Raw genomic sequence first — 13706 nt, 5'->3', positions numbered from 1 at the left:
CGTGTCAGTGACTTGCTTCCGGAGAAGTCATTTGCTCATCTCATTTCTCAGTTTCTCGTTCCTTAAAACATCCTTCAAAGGAGATATTATCACCCGTTTTATAGACGTGAAAACTGAAGTTTGCTGACGCTGATGTGCCCAAGGGTCACACAGCTGATTCATGTGGCAAAGCTGGCCTCCAACTCAGCTCTGCAGCTCTGGGTCCAGCGCTCTGGTCACCATGTCAGATGCTGCCATTCTCCCTTCTTTTTTTTTTTTTTAAAGATTTTTTATTTATTTATCTGAGAGAGAGAATGGGAGACAGAGAGCATGAAAGGGGGAGGGTCAGAGGGAGAAGCAGACTCCCCGCTGAGCAGGGAGTCCGATGCGGGACTCGATCCCGGGACTCCAGGATCATGACCTGAGCCGAAGGCAGTTGCTTAACCAACTGAGCCACCCAGGCGCCCCTGCCATTCTCCCTTCTTTAGTGCTTGCCTTCTCTGACCCTCCTTCCCACTTAATCTGTCCTTAGGGAAGGGAATGCCTGTGTGTGTGCATTCATCCATCTATCCACCCACTCAGCCTTGCTGCCTTCATCCATCCATCCATCCATCCACCCACCCAGCCTTCCTTCCTTCATCCACCCACCCATCCCTCCACCCACCCAGCCTTCCTTCCTTCATCCATCCATCCATCCACCCACCCAGCCTTCCTTCCTTCATCCATCCATCCATCCACCCACCCACCCAGCCTTCCTTCCTTCATCCATCCATCCATCCATCCACCCACCCAGCCTTCCTTCCTTCATCCATCCATCCATCAATCTACCCATCCACCCACCTTTCCATCCATCCATCCATCCATCCATCCATCCATCCACCTATCTTTCCTTCCTTCTATCCACCTACCCTTCCATCCAGACACCCATCCCTCCATCCTTCCTTCATTCTTTCCATCCATCCATCCACCCACCCTTCCATCCATCCATCCACCCACCCTTCCATCCATCCATCCATCCATCCACCAATCCACCTACCCAACCACCCATCCACTCTTTCTTGAATTTCTCCCTGTGTAGAGTTGTTAATATGCAAGAAAGTTGACAGAGTCCCTTCTTACAGTTTGGGTGAGGCAAGAAGGAAAAATCCCCAATCCACGGAGGGGAGAAAGCCAGCCAGCCACTGTGCAAAAATGTGCCTCCAGACCCTGCACTTTGTAGCTGAGAGGTGGGTTCCACAGCCTTCAGACTCCTGGTGCCTCTTGGAGAGGGCTCGTGGGGGAGGAGGTGGCATTTGGTGGTTGGGGTGGAATTAGCCAGAGGATGCATACCCTCCCCCAGAAGTCTCTACAGCAGGATCCAGAAATGCAGATGCACACAGGGGCCCAGCTGGAGCACAGCTCTGGGAGGCAGGCTGTGTGGGGGAGAGCGGGAGAGGGAGGGACTAGTTAGCAGGGACTCACATGCTCTGCCTAATTCGGATGGCCTCTGATTACTTCCAGCCAGTGTTTCTGGGGCTCGTTTTTCAGAAGAAGCAAGAATCTAGTATATTATGTGAAATTAGCAGGCAACTGAACTTGAAAAAAAAATTTATTTTAACACTGCACAGACCAAACAGACCATCCTTAAGTTGGGTGACTCAGCCTGAGTCACTAGATTGTACCCTCTACCTTGAACTGTTATGGAGAGCCTTGCCCCAGGAATACCGCCACCAGCCCCTGCCCCAGGCCTCCAGGGTGAGAACCACATGCTGCCCGGGGTGGGGGTGGGGGTCCTGGGGTACGAGGCTGGGCCACGGGCTGATTCTGGACTTTGTTCTTTCAGATGCCAGCAGAGAAAATGTCTTGTCAGCCCTCACTTGTACTTTAGAGCCCCTGGCCAAAGCTCAGGGTGACCACGCAGCCCTCAGATTGAAATGTTCCACTCCTCTCCGACCTGGCTCTGGTTCCTTCCCTGTCTCTCCACAACCCCTCCATGACCGTGTGGGGACAGCGTCCTATGTCCCCAAACCTTCTGCATGGTCAGGGGTATACTTGACGCATTTCCCCCTGCCCAGTATTTCCCACCCCTAGCTCCCCTGTCCACTCCTCAGGGAAACGCTCAGGGGACAGTAATCCATTATAGCATTTGTTTGTCCACTTTTAAAACAGACAGACAGACAGCCAAAAGTCCATTTACTTAGTTTTTTAACAGGCCAAGAAGGGCCAGGCCTGCTCGGGGGTGCCCCCTAGTGGCATCTTATCCCTGTCTTGTCCCCCGGGGCTGGAGGAGTCCTGGTAGAGAGCCGGGCGTCTCAGTATTATCCACCTCCGGGCCTCTTTACACTCTTTAAAATTATTGAGCACTCAGAGGGCTTTTGTGCAGGTTACAGTATCTCTATGCACAGCATGAGACAGTACAACTAAGAAAAGTTAGAAACATTTATCAATTCATTTAAAAGAAACCCATTACAATTTTAACATAAATAACATATTTTAGAAAAAACTAATTATATTTCCCAAAGCCAAAAGCATTTGGCGAGAAAAATATCATCATTTGACCTTTTTGCGACTTTCTTTTAAACCGGATTAATAGACCAGAACTGGATATACGCATTTGCGTCTGTATTCCATCGAGTTGCCGTCTCACACGTCACGTAGTCTCTGGAAAATTCCACAGGGAGTGAAAAAGGCAAATATTACCTGAGCATTATTATGAAAATAATTTTTACTTTGGAGCCCCGGTGGTCCCCGGACCGCACTTTGAGGACTGTTGGTTGGTTTGGGGGCAAGAATATGATTCACCGTAGCCAGACAGTACGGGGAGGCCGTACCTCAGGTCTGTGCAGGAACACGGGAAACGTGGGCACTCAGCCCCTGGAGCTCCCGTTGCAGTGAGAGCCAAGGTACCCATCTCCCCCCGCCCCGCTGCCCCCGGAGCAGGCTGGCTGGGTCCTCCTAGGTCCCCAGGAGGCTGGATTCTGGCTGACCTCCGCCATTCCCTTCACGAGCCTCCTCTGGAACACAGGATGAGAACAATTCCGGTCTCACAAGATTGGACCTGCTGCAAGAACCTCCGAATCTCTGTGCAATGAGGCCTTGCAGTGTTGCTGCCGATGAGGGAGGGGCCGGACAAGACAACCCCAAACCTTCCTCAGTTGTTTCTTGATTAGCTTGTCGACTAATTAACTGAACTATGAAGTGCTTGCCGTATTCTAGAAGTTCCGAGGGAGTACTGGCCCTCCTGGGAGTTAGATGACCTGCTCTGTGGGCTGTTGCATCTGCTGTGGGATGCTCCCATCATGCTTTGGGGCACTTCCACCTGCTCTCTTGACTTCCCCCTGCCTTCTCTGCTGGGGGCACTTTCACTTCTCGCTGCCTGTTTTCTGACCTGTGCTCTGGGTGTGCTTCCCTGGTCTGTAAAGGCGTTCCTATGTGCTCTGTGAGGGTGCTCCCTTCCCCGTGGGGGGCATGCCTATGAGCTGAGGAGACTGACCCATCTGTTCTGTGAGGGTGTCCCACCTGCGGAGGGAGGGAACCCCAGGCTGCTGTCTGGGGAGCACCCATCCCTCTGGGGGAGTGGTTGCACCCACTTGGTGGGGAAAGCGAGCCCACTTGCTCTGGGAGGTGGGATGTGCCCAGACACCATGTGGGATAAACTCCCTGTGCCCTCCATCCCTGGAGATGGGAAGATCCCTAGCTGCTCTCTGGGAAGAATTTCACCCCTCTGTGGGGGTTCTCCCACCTGCTCTGTGGGAACAAGAGTATCACGTTGGGGTGGGGGAGTCCAGCCGGGGTGTGAGGCTCCTCCCCTGGTTGGGGAATGGTCCCACCTTAGTGCCGCCATGACGGAGGGGACGCCCCTCAGCCCTGTGCTATTGCATCGGTCCTGGGAGCAGAAGTGGTGCCTCCCTCAGGTCCAGGGAGTCACAGGGAGACCCCAGGGCTGTGGAACCTTCTCAGTGGGAAGGACCGAGCCTGAACGGGGCACACTGCTGCCTCCTCCCCCACGCCGAGCACAAGGGGAGCGTCCTCTCCTATCTACACAGAGTAGACCTTCCAAGGACTCTTGCCTCTGCGGACACACTGAAGCTCTGTCAGATTTGGAGTCAACAGAGATGATAGTTCCCCTTATCTTATAAGGGGGGGGGGAAGTGAGGCTCAGGGAAGGACCCTGACTTGCTAGGATCTCACAGCTCCCAGGTGACTGGGGCTAGAATCCAGACTTTGCATTTTATCCTGCAGGGAATGGGGAACCATTGAAGGTTTTTGAGCAGGGGAATGACAGTCTGATTTCTAGAAGATGACTCTGGGGGTGAGCGGTCACCCAAGGGAGAAAACAAGACAGAGAAGGTGAAGGTGGGGGTGCAGCTCCCCCTTCCCCTGCGGCTGCTCTGCCCTTGCCCTGTCTGTGCACGGAAGCCGTCCCTTCCCTGGGGCTGGCCCGTGCGGCCCTGAGTCTGTCTCTGTCACCCCCAGGCTCTGTGGCCTGCGCACCCTGCAGCCCTACGCCGAGAGGATCCCCGTGGTGGCCACTGCCGGCATCACGGTCAACTTCACGTCCCAGATCCCCCTCACCGGGCCCGGCGTGCAGGTGCACTACGGCTTGTACAACCAGTCCGATCGTGAGTATGAGCAGCCCGGGGAGGGGGGCGGGCGCCCTCGATGCCCCTGCAGCTCCTCCCTGCCTCCTTCCCATCCCCGGAAGCACCGAGAGGCTGCACCAAAGGACTGTGTGTGTGTGTGTGTGTGTGTGTGTGTGCGCGCGCACGCGTGCGCATGATACCTGGGCTCTGTGTGTGCCCCCACAGGCAAGGCTGTCACCTGCGCTCAGCGGGCACACACACTCATACAGACCTGTGTGTGTGCTGTGTACGTGGGACATGTCTGTCCACATGCACTGTGCGGATGGGTGTGTGTGGGTACGTGTGTGAGCACGCAAGAGCAGCATGTCTGCACGTGTCTGCGTGATGACACGCGTCCTGATGGCGCCCTCCCTGTGCAGCCTGCCCGGGAGCGTTCCTCTGCTCTGTGAACGGACTATGTGTGCCTGCCTGCGACGGGGTCAAGGACTGCCCCAACGGCCTGGACGAGAGAAACTGCGGTAGGCACCCTGCCCGTCCCATCCCTCCTCTCTCTTTGCCTTCCCTGTGCACCAAGGCGAGCCCCCCTTTTTGAATAGAGACATCCCCCCACCAAACGTGCAGTTCCTCTTATCAGCACCCAGGAAGTGGGCTCTCTCGCTGTGCTGAGATGGCAAGATGGAAGCACCGAGTCAGAAAGTGGGCTCCCCAGGGCCACTGTTTGGGGAGGTAGCAGGGACAAGCTGGGACCCAGGTCTCCTGACTCCCAACTCACAGCTTCTCCCCACCAGGCCATCGTGCCCAGCCTTCTGTCCCAGCCAGCTGTCCAAGAAGGAACAGAGTGGATGGAGGACCAGGAACGGGAAGGCAAGCCCTGGGTGGCCAAGGAGAGAATCCTGTATCTTCCTCCCTTGAGTGGGGTCCCCACCCCTCCACTTCAGGGGTTTGGACTGGAGCTGTCAACTCTTCCTGGAGTTATGCTCACCACCGCCCAGCCCTGGCAGCAGGGGCCCTGGTGGTCCCCCAGCCAGGACTCTCTTAGAATAATGCCTCTCCTTCTGAGTCCTGGCTTTTGGCCCCCACATTCACCATCAGGGCAGCCTTTTCTTGTCTGACCTCCCCCAACCTCCCCAGACCTCCCCCAACCCCATCCCATCCAAGTTTTAAGTACTTGGGGAGAGAAGCAGGAGGGAAGGGAGATGTGCGGGGGAAGGTGCCTCATATTTGGAACTAGAGCATCTGGCTTCAGGTTCTGGCTCAGCCAGATGACCTTGGACAGGTCATTTCACTTCTGTTCCCACCCATGAAACGGGGGTATCTCACAGGGTTGCTGTGAGACTCAGGTGTAAAGTAGCTAAGAAAGAGACTCATGGCCCTAGCACAGAATATAACACACGTGCTACAGACAGCACGAAGTCCCAGCCCGGCTCCTCAGGCTTCCTCTCACCTGCCTCTGTGTGTCCCCACGCAGTTTGCAGAGCCACATTTCAGTGCCAAGAAGACAGCACGTGCATCTCACTGTCCAGAGTCTGTGACCGGCAGCCTGACTGTCTCAACGGGAGTGATGAAGAGCAGTGCCAGGAAGGTAGGCTGGGGTAGGACCAGCTATCCAGAGGGAAACCAAATAATGGGCTCAGCCAGGACAGTCCAGCCCTTCTGTATGCTTCTTCAGGAAAGGTGTCTGCCCTCTTGTCCAAACACTCACCGACCCATCTCTATGGACGCTTATCCATCCATCCATCCATCCATCCATCCATCCATCCATCTTATGGCCTCCCCAACCACCTACCTGTGCATTGATTCATACATCCACTCATTCATCCATCCATCCACCTGTCCACCCACCTATCTCCCTATCCACTGAGCCATCAATCTACCCATTTATTAGTTCACCTAACTACCTGTGTGTCCATTGTTCCATCCTCCATCCATGCATCCATGAATGCATGTATGCATGCATCCATCCGTTGATGTAACTATCTGTTTGTCTGTTGGTCCTTACATCCACTCATTTATCCATCCTTCTAGCTGTTTGTCAGTCTCCCTACTAGACCATCAACCCACCCATTTGTTGATCTATCCAATCTCCTGTCTGTGTCCATTGTTTTATCCATCCATCCATCCACCCACTCATCCATCCATCCACCCACTCATCCATCCATCCATCCATCCTAATCCATCCATCCAACACCTGCAGACAAGCCAGTGATAGGTAAACAGAGTGAAGGAGTGGGAATAATAGACACCAGCGAGGTGGTCCCTGCCCTTTGGAATTATCTGCTAGTAGGAAGACGTGATGGGTGACTGTCTCTGGCCCAATGCCTTCTGGACATCATGTCCAGTAGCATGGGAAGATTGGAGTGCAGGAGGACATCAGGCAGGGAAAGCTTCCTACAAGACGTGGGCTTTGAACTTGGCCTTGCAGAGAGGTAAAATTTAAATCAGCAGGAGGAAAGGAGAGCAGGCCAAGACCAGGTGGGGGCGCAGAAAGTTCTTCACGGTGAAGACAGTGAGGAGCGGGTGGGCGGCTGGGTGGGGCCAGGATCTGGAGGAAGGCCGGGCTAGGAGGGGAGCCTTAGACTGATGGGAAAGGCATAGCCCTGTTCCTGGGAGCCTACTGAAAGTGGAGACACAGCCTTACTCTCGACAGACCAGTCTGAGGGGGGTGAAGGGACATGGCCTGCCTTTTTAGGAGACCCTACAGGAGCCTTGGGGGACCCTTCAGTGTGCTCAAGGGATCCCTCCCCAGTCTCCTCCTGGCCTCTTCCAGGCTCCACCTTCCCTGGGCCTTGTTTTGGAGGCTCCCTGGGGCTCGGGGACCCACCCTCCATGCCCTGCCCCCACCCCCTCTCCCCCAGGGGTGCCTTGTGGGACGTTCACCTTCCAGTGTGAGGACCACAGCTGCGTGAAGAAGCCCAACCCGCAGTGTGACGGGCTTCCCGACTGCAGGGACGGCTCCGACGAGCGGCACTGTGGTGAGCCAAAAGGGGCGGGGGGTGGGGGCAGAGGACCCCCTCTACCTGCAGGGCCCTGAGTGTGGGAGGGAGGGAGGGGCCGCACTGGGAAGCTGAGGGAGAGCTCACTTTGTCTCTTTCTGTCCCGCCTCTGCACCCACTCTGGGTCCTGCCTCTCCTTCATTCTCTTTCCCATCCCCCTCCACCTTTCCTTTGGCCTTCCTCTCTGCCTCCCCTTCTCCGTCTCTCTCTGTGTCCATTCCTCACTGGCTTCTGGCCGTCCCTGTCCCTCCCCGCGCCCCCAGACTGTGGCCTCCAAGGCCCCTCCGGCCGCATAGTGGGCGGGGCCGTGTCTTCAGAGGGTGAGTGGCCCTGGCAGGCCAGCCTCCAGGTTCGGGGCCGACACATCTGTGGGGGGGCGCTCATCGCTGACCGCTGGGTGATAACAGCTGCCCACTGCTTCCAGGAGGACAGGTGAGCGGGGGCCGTGGGGCCCGAGACCACAAGAGATGGGAGAGGGGAGGGGAGGCCTGGCAGGCAGGGACAGTGGGTCTGAGATCCAAGCAGGAGGGAAGGGTGGTGGGAAGCCCATCAGACTTGCTGTTTGAACGCTTGGGTTCAGTCCTGGCTCCATGAACATAGTCCATGCCCCTGGAAAGGTTGCTCAACCTCCCTGCCCTGCTTTTGAAATCTTGCTTTAAGTTGGGTTAGTGATTCATTCACTCATTCATTCCTGTATTCACTCAGCCATTCAGCAATAGGTATCATGCTCCTACTAGGGAGCTGTGCCAGACCCTAGGAGTACAGCAGAGAACAGAACTGCCCCACTTGGCCCTAGGCCATGCCCCCCCCTCTGCCAGGTGCCTGTGACCTGGTGAGTGGGGCCCAAGAAGCCTCCAAGAAGGGACATCCCACCCAGCCCCCCAGACATCTCCATCCGCATGGTGGGCTGGCAGCACTCCATCTCCTGGGCCCCACCAGTCCTGGACTCCCCTCCGACACCTCCTTTTCTGTCCCGGGTCCACATTGTCCCCAGCCGAAGACCAGGAGCCACCACGGCACCCCACCCCACGCCCTTTACATCCAGAGCCAGACAGCAAGTGCTCTCGGTGCGCTGGACCAATCCTCAGCCGCTGCCTGTCCACACACCCCCAGCACCTCGGGCCAGCCCAGAGCCTGGCTCCGCTTTGCAGCCCCTCCCCAGGGGCCTGGGTGCTCTTTCTGGGTGCAGTCTGACCACCTCACTCTCACTGCTTCCCCGGCTCCCCGCGGCCCGTGAGGTAAAGCAAGCCCTGGGCGCTGACCTGGCATGCAGGGGTCTTCGCCACCCCGTCTCGGCTGATTGCTGCATACTCAAGGCCCACCCCCTCCCAGGGCGGACCAGCAGGTCTCCGCAAGCTCACAGCAGCCCCATCTGTAAGGTGCACAGACAAAAAGGAGAGGACTGTTTGTCACTGCCTGGCACTGTGCTGATTTGTCACATGTACAGTCTTACTGAGCTCCCCCCAGTAACCTAGGAGTAGAAGACAGGACACTGAGGCGTAGAGGAGCACACACGTATCTAGGGCGGGATAAAGCTGGGACTGGAACCCGGGCAGGTGGACTCCGGCGCCAGCACCGCTGGCTGTACCACTGCCCGGCAGTCGGCTCTCCAGAGTGGGGAAGGGACGGGTGTGACCGCCGGGGTCGCGGGTGGGGAAGCCGGCTAGCCTACGGGTCTGGGATGAGAGAGGTGGCGGCTGAGCGCGCACCCCCCCCCCCCACAGCATGGCCTCCCCCGCGCTGTGGACGGTGTTCCTGGGCAAGGTGTGGCAGAGCTCCCGCTGGCCGGGCGAGGTGTCCTTCAAGGTGAGCCGCGTGCTCCTGCACCCTTACCACGAGGAGGACAGCCACGACTACGACGTGGCCCTGCTGCAGCTTGACCACCCGGTGGTGCGCTCGGCCGCCGTGCAACCCGTCTGCCTGCCCGCGCGCTCCCACTTCTTCGAGCCGGGCCTGCACTGCTGGATCACGGGCTGGGGTGCCCTGCGCGAGGGCGGTGAGCCGGCTGGGCTGCTGGAGGGCAGATCAGGGGAGGTGGGGTGCGGTCCGCCTCCCGAGGCTTCCGAGCCTGGAGGGGGCCGGGCGAGGGGCCCCAGGGCTCCACCCCAGGGGCCCTCTGGTGCTGGGATCAAGCCGGGTTGGATGTCACAGAAGAAAACAAGCTTTTACCATAGCGGGTGGCTCCTGCCTTCCGGGCCCTTCCCTCCTTCCAGAACGTGCGTTTAAAGGGAACAGAGGGCGTGGGAGGTTACCTTGCGGGATATGTGTGAAGTGATGGGGCAGGTTAGGAACCCAACAGCCCACGGGCAAGCTCCAACCTCTGCTCCTTAGGCACAGATGACTTTCTACATGGAGGTTGGATTTTAGGGAACGTGGTCTCATTTAATCCACCCAATACCCCTAAGGCTGGGAATTATGGTCCCATTTTAGCAGTTCTTCCAAGTCGCCCAGCCAGAGAGGGTTGGAACAGGGACTGGCACCGAGGACTGCCTGACCCCAGAGCCCTGCTATTCCTGCTGCTGCCCCTGAAGCAGGGGGCCTCTCCCCTTCCCACCTAAACTCACCATCCCTAGGGGCCACGTCTGTTCTGTGAATACAGGCAGGCCCAGGCCAGCATAACCACAGCCATGCCCTGCACCCTTAAAGAGGGTGGCTTTAAAGATGGGGACAGTGATTTACAATCTGGAGGCAGGCAGGACTGTAGAGATACTTTAAAGATGGGGAAACTGAGGCTCAGATGAGAAGTGACTTGTTCAAGGGGATGATGGAGGATAGCAGTAAAGCAAGGATTGGTTCATTTGCTCACTCATTCAAGGACACATTTATGAGCACCTACTGTATGCCAGGCCTCGAGTTGGGCAAAGATGGGCTATAGGGATGAAAAGAGAACATTCTTGGGGGAGACAGTGCTTAGAGCTGACATGGGTGGGGAGGTGCAGCCCAGAGGAGGGGCCTAGCCAGGTGGGGTCAGGGAGGCTTCCGGACAGGGGCTGGCTAAGCCAAGGCTGGGAGGACAAGTCGGCGGTGTCCACGTGGGGGAGAGAGGTGTTCCTGTTAAGCGTACAGGTGGCAACCCAGGGAGTCTCGAGAACACCCTGCACCAGAGGGGAGCTGGAGGCAGGCGGAAATGGGTGAGGACTGGCGGGAAGGACAGGACGGCCTCATTGGCCGTTGTAAGGGGCTTGAGCCAGGAGTTTGCCTGACCTGCACTTTAAAACCAACTGGGGGCTTCCAGAAAAACACCAACATTGAGTCCCACCCTAGCCAAACAGACCAGATCTTGAGGTGGGACCAGGCACAGTGTGGAATGAAGCTCCCTAGGGGCCCTCCCTGGGGGGCCCTGGCAAAGCACTGGGCTGGACAGTGGGGAGACACTGATGAATTTTAGGAGGAGAGTGTAGGGTCAGATGTGTGCTCTGGAAAAATCTCCCAGGGGCTGTCACAGAACAAGGGGGCACTGGCCAAGAGGCCTCAAGCAGGAGGGGCGGCAGGGAGAAGGACACTAGTCCAGATAGGCTTTGGGTGGGGACTCTGTCCCCGTAGGCCACGAGGGGCCAGAACAGAGTGACGGTGAGGCGAGGCGGAGGGGTAGGGGGCGGGCAGAGCAGGAGAGATGAAGGGGGGCTCCCGAGCTGCAAGGGGAAAAGTGGAAGGAAGAGTCCACTCTCATCTCTGCCTTCTGCCCCCGACCCCACTGGGCAGGCCCCACCAGCAACGGTCTGCAGAAGGTGGACGTGCAGCTGATCCCGCAGGACCTGTGCAGCGAGGCCTATCGCTACCAGGTGACACCCCGCATGCTGTGCGCTGGCTACCGCAAGGGCAAGAAGGATGCCTGTCAGGTGACGCCTTGGGGGTGGGTGGCTGAGAGGAGGGAGGGCGGGCGGGCGGGCGCCACTCACATCATGCAAAGCCTGGCCCTCTGCTCACACCAGCCTGCTGAAGCCCCACGGCCTCCCAGCAAGGCCGGGATGGCTGTCCCAACTTTACCAATAAGGAAACTGAGGTTCGGGGAGGTGGAGGGACCTGCACCAAGTTACAGGCCCCAGAGCACAAGAGAGCTGCGGTGGGCAGGTCTAAGGCTCAAACCCAGTTCTGCCCCCTGCCAAGCAAGGCACTTTACCCAAGGGGACACAGGAGCTAGGAATGGAAGGAGCCCACAAAAGGGAGGCAGAGAGGAGTGGGGACACACGTGTACTCTTCCACGACAGCCAGGACCTGTGGAAGGATCAGCAGGGCTGCTCTGGGCTCTCTCCACTGATCAGGAGCAGGGGAGGCAGAAGACTTCCCAAGAGCCTCTTGTCACCTGGAAGACTCCCAGTAGCCAGGACCCCCAGCTTACCCTGATGCAGACCTGTCTCTTGTCTCCCCCTTTCAGGGCGACTCGGGAGGTCCACTGGTGTGCAAGGAGCCCAGTGGCCGCTGGTTCCTGGCGGGGCTGGTCAGCTGGGGCCTGGGCTGTGGCCGGCCCAACTACTTTGGTGTCTACACCCGCATCACAGGGGTGATTGGCTGGATCCAGCAGGTGCTGACCTGAGGAGCTTCCCTCCCTGCAGAGCTGGGACCCACCTCCTGGACTCAGAGAGTCCGGGGCACCCACTGGGCAGGGGAACAAGTATTCTGGGGGCAGCAGGGGGGCCTCGTGGAGGCAGGAGGTAGCATCCCGTTGTCCCCCAACCTGCTCCCTGACATCTGCCCCAGGGAGGGCAACAGTAGGAGAAGATCCATCAGCTGGGGGTGGACTCCCCCTGCACCCCAGAGCCTGGATGGTCAGCAGGCCCAGCAGGAGGGGTTCACATCCAGCCCTGTTGCCTCCTGATTCTCTCTCCTCCTTCTCCTTCTTCTGCTGCTGACCTGGGGGGGGGGGGGGAGGGCGGGGAATGGTTCAGCAGTGATAATGGGGCTTCCGGGTCCCAATAGGGGTGTCTGAGCTCCCCTCCGCCAATGCAGAGAGCAGATTCAGCCTGTAAACTTGAGGGGTGGGGATGGGAGGCACCCCCAAGGAGGGGCCCCACAGCCCTGGAGACAGCCAAGTGGGCCAGCTGCCACCGTAAGCCAAAGGGTGGGGGGAGCCCCAGGTCTAGGGTCCTCACCCCACCCCTACCTGTCCCCTGGGCCTCCACTGCCCACTCACACCTGGAAGTGAGCTCCATTGCCCTGAGGAATAAAGCCGTTTGATCTGAGGCCCTGCTGTGGGGTTTGAATGGGGCCCGGGGCATCAACCCCACACTCTTGACTGAGCACACTCTGCTTCCTGCTCAGCCTCTTGGTCAAATGTCTAGAAGGCCAAGGTGGGGTCAGTGGGGGCAGGGGTGACCTCCAGGGCGGTTGCTCAGGTCCCAGGAGCAACCCTAAGAAGGAGGTGGTTTGGTGACCCCCTTGGATCAGAAGGATGGGTCGAGTGATAGGCTCCGTCTGCAAGCTTGGGAGGAAACTGAGGCAGAGGGGCGGAGCCATCCTCAGGATCACACCAGCGGGTTCATAGTGAAGCCTGGTGTGGAAGCCCCGCCTCCTGGTTCCCAGTCCACCCCTTCTCAGCGTGACACTCCCTTTGCTTTCTTGGGATCCTTCATTCAGCAAGCCATCAGTCTCCAGCTACGTGCCAACCACTGCGCTGGGGCCACAGAGATGCACAGAACTCAGCTCCTGATCTCGGGAGGGGTGGGGATGACAATCCAGTGTGAAGGGGCTTTGGGGTAGCCTGGAACTCGGGAAGTCAGGGAAGGCTGCCTGGAAGAGGTGAGACTTGAGTTGCGGCCCAAAGGTGGCCAAGGTGGGGCAGGGCATTCCAGGGAGGGGAACAGCATGTGCAAAGGCTTAAGTCCCAAAAGCACACGGCATATTGGTGAGCTGTTCTGAGTTACACAGAGGTTGAGAGAGGAGCAAACTGAGATCAGATGACAAAGAATTTGGAGTTAAGGACTTGACGCTGGGTGCTCTGGGGAGCCACAGAAGGCGGCTCTAGAGCAGGGGAGCGACACGAGTGGATTCGCACTTTAGAAGGATCAGGGGCCCCGGCGTGGAGGCACGAGTGCAGAGGGAGTGGGAAGCAGGGAGGCCGTGAGGAGGCCGCTGCTCAACTCCAGGAGGGAGAGGAAGGGGATCTAATGAGCCGGGCAGCGGGGATGCACTTGAAGGACCCTCAGTGTCCTCCAGGTGCCTTAGCGGCTGGGGG

General features: G+C 58.1%; 1 protein-coding gene and 1 long non-coding RNA gene across 2 annotated transcripts in view; one reads left to right on the top strand and one right to left on the bottom strand.

Annotated features, from left to right (window-relative positions):
- TMPRSS6 (transmembrane serine protease 6) overlaps positions 1 to 12180 on the top strand; it is a 36350-nt gene extending 24170 nt beyond the window's left edge. The window contains exons 11-18 of the mRNA XM_036108713.2: positions 4435 to 4580; positions 4961 to 5059; positions 6010 to 6123; positions 7397 to 7513; positions 7798 to 7966; positions 9259 to 9530; positions 11237 to 11373; positions 11910 to 12180. Of these exons, the coding sequence (XP_035964606.1) occupies positions 4435 to 4580; positions 4961 to 5059; positions 6010 to 6123; positions 7397 to 7513; positions 7798 to 7966; positions 9259 to 9530; positions 11237 to 11373; positions 11910 to 12068 (1213 nt within the window). The 3' untranslated portion in view covers positions 12069 to 12180. The remainder of the gene's footprint in view (positions 1 to 4434; positions 4581 to 4960; positions 5060 to 6009; positions 6124 to 7396; positions 7514 to 7797; positions 7967 to 9258; positions 9531 to 11236; positions 11374 to 11909) is intronic.
- On the bottom strand, positions 1550 to 6113 carry LOC118546069 (uncharacterized). Its single transcript, XR_004922408.2, has 2 exons — positions 5986 to 6113; positions 1550 to 2619 (listed from the first exon to the last, which is right to left on the bottom strand). It is a non-coding gene; the product is annotated as an uncharacterized LOC118546069 (long non-coding RNA).
- Positions 12181 to 13706: the final 1526 nt, after the last annotated feature.

Source organism: Halichoerus grypus, chromosome 6, assembly GCF_964656455.1.
Source record: "Halichoerus grypus chromosome 6, mHalGry1.hap1.1, whole genome shotgun sequence".
Taxonomy (NCBI): Eukaryota; Metazoa; Chordata; class Mammalia; order Carnivora; family Phocidae; genus Halichoerus; species Halichoerus grypus.
The sequence above is the reverse complement of the archived record's forward strand: the minus strand, read 5'-3'. Positions and strand labels throughout refer to the sequence as shown.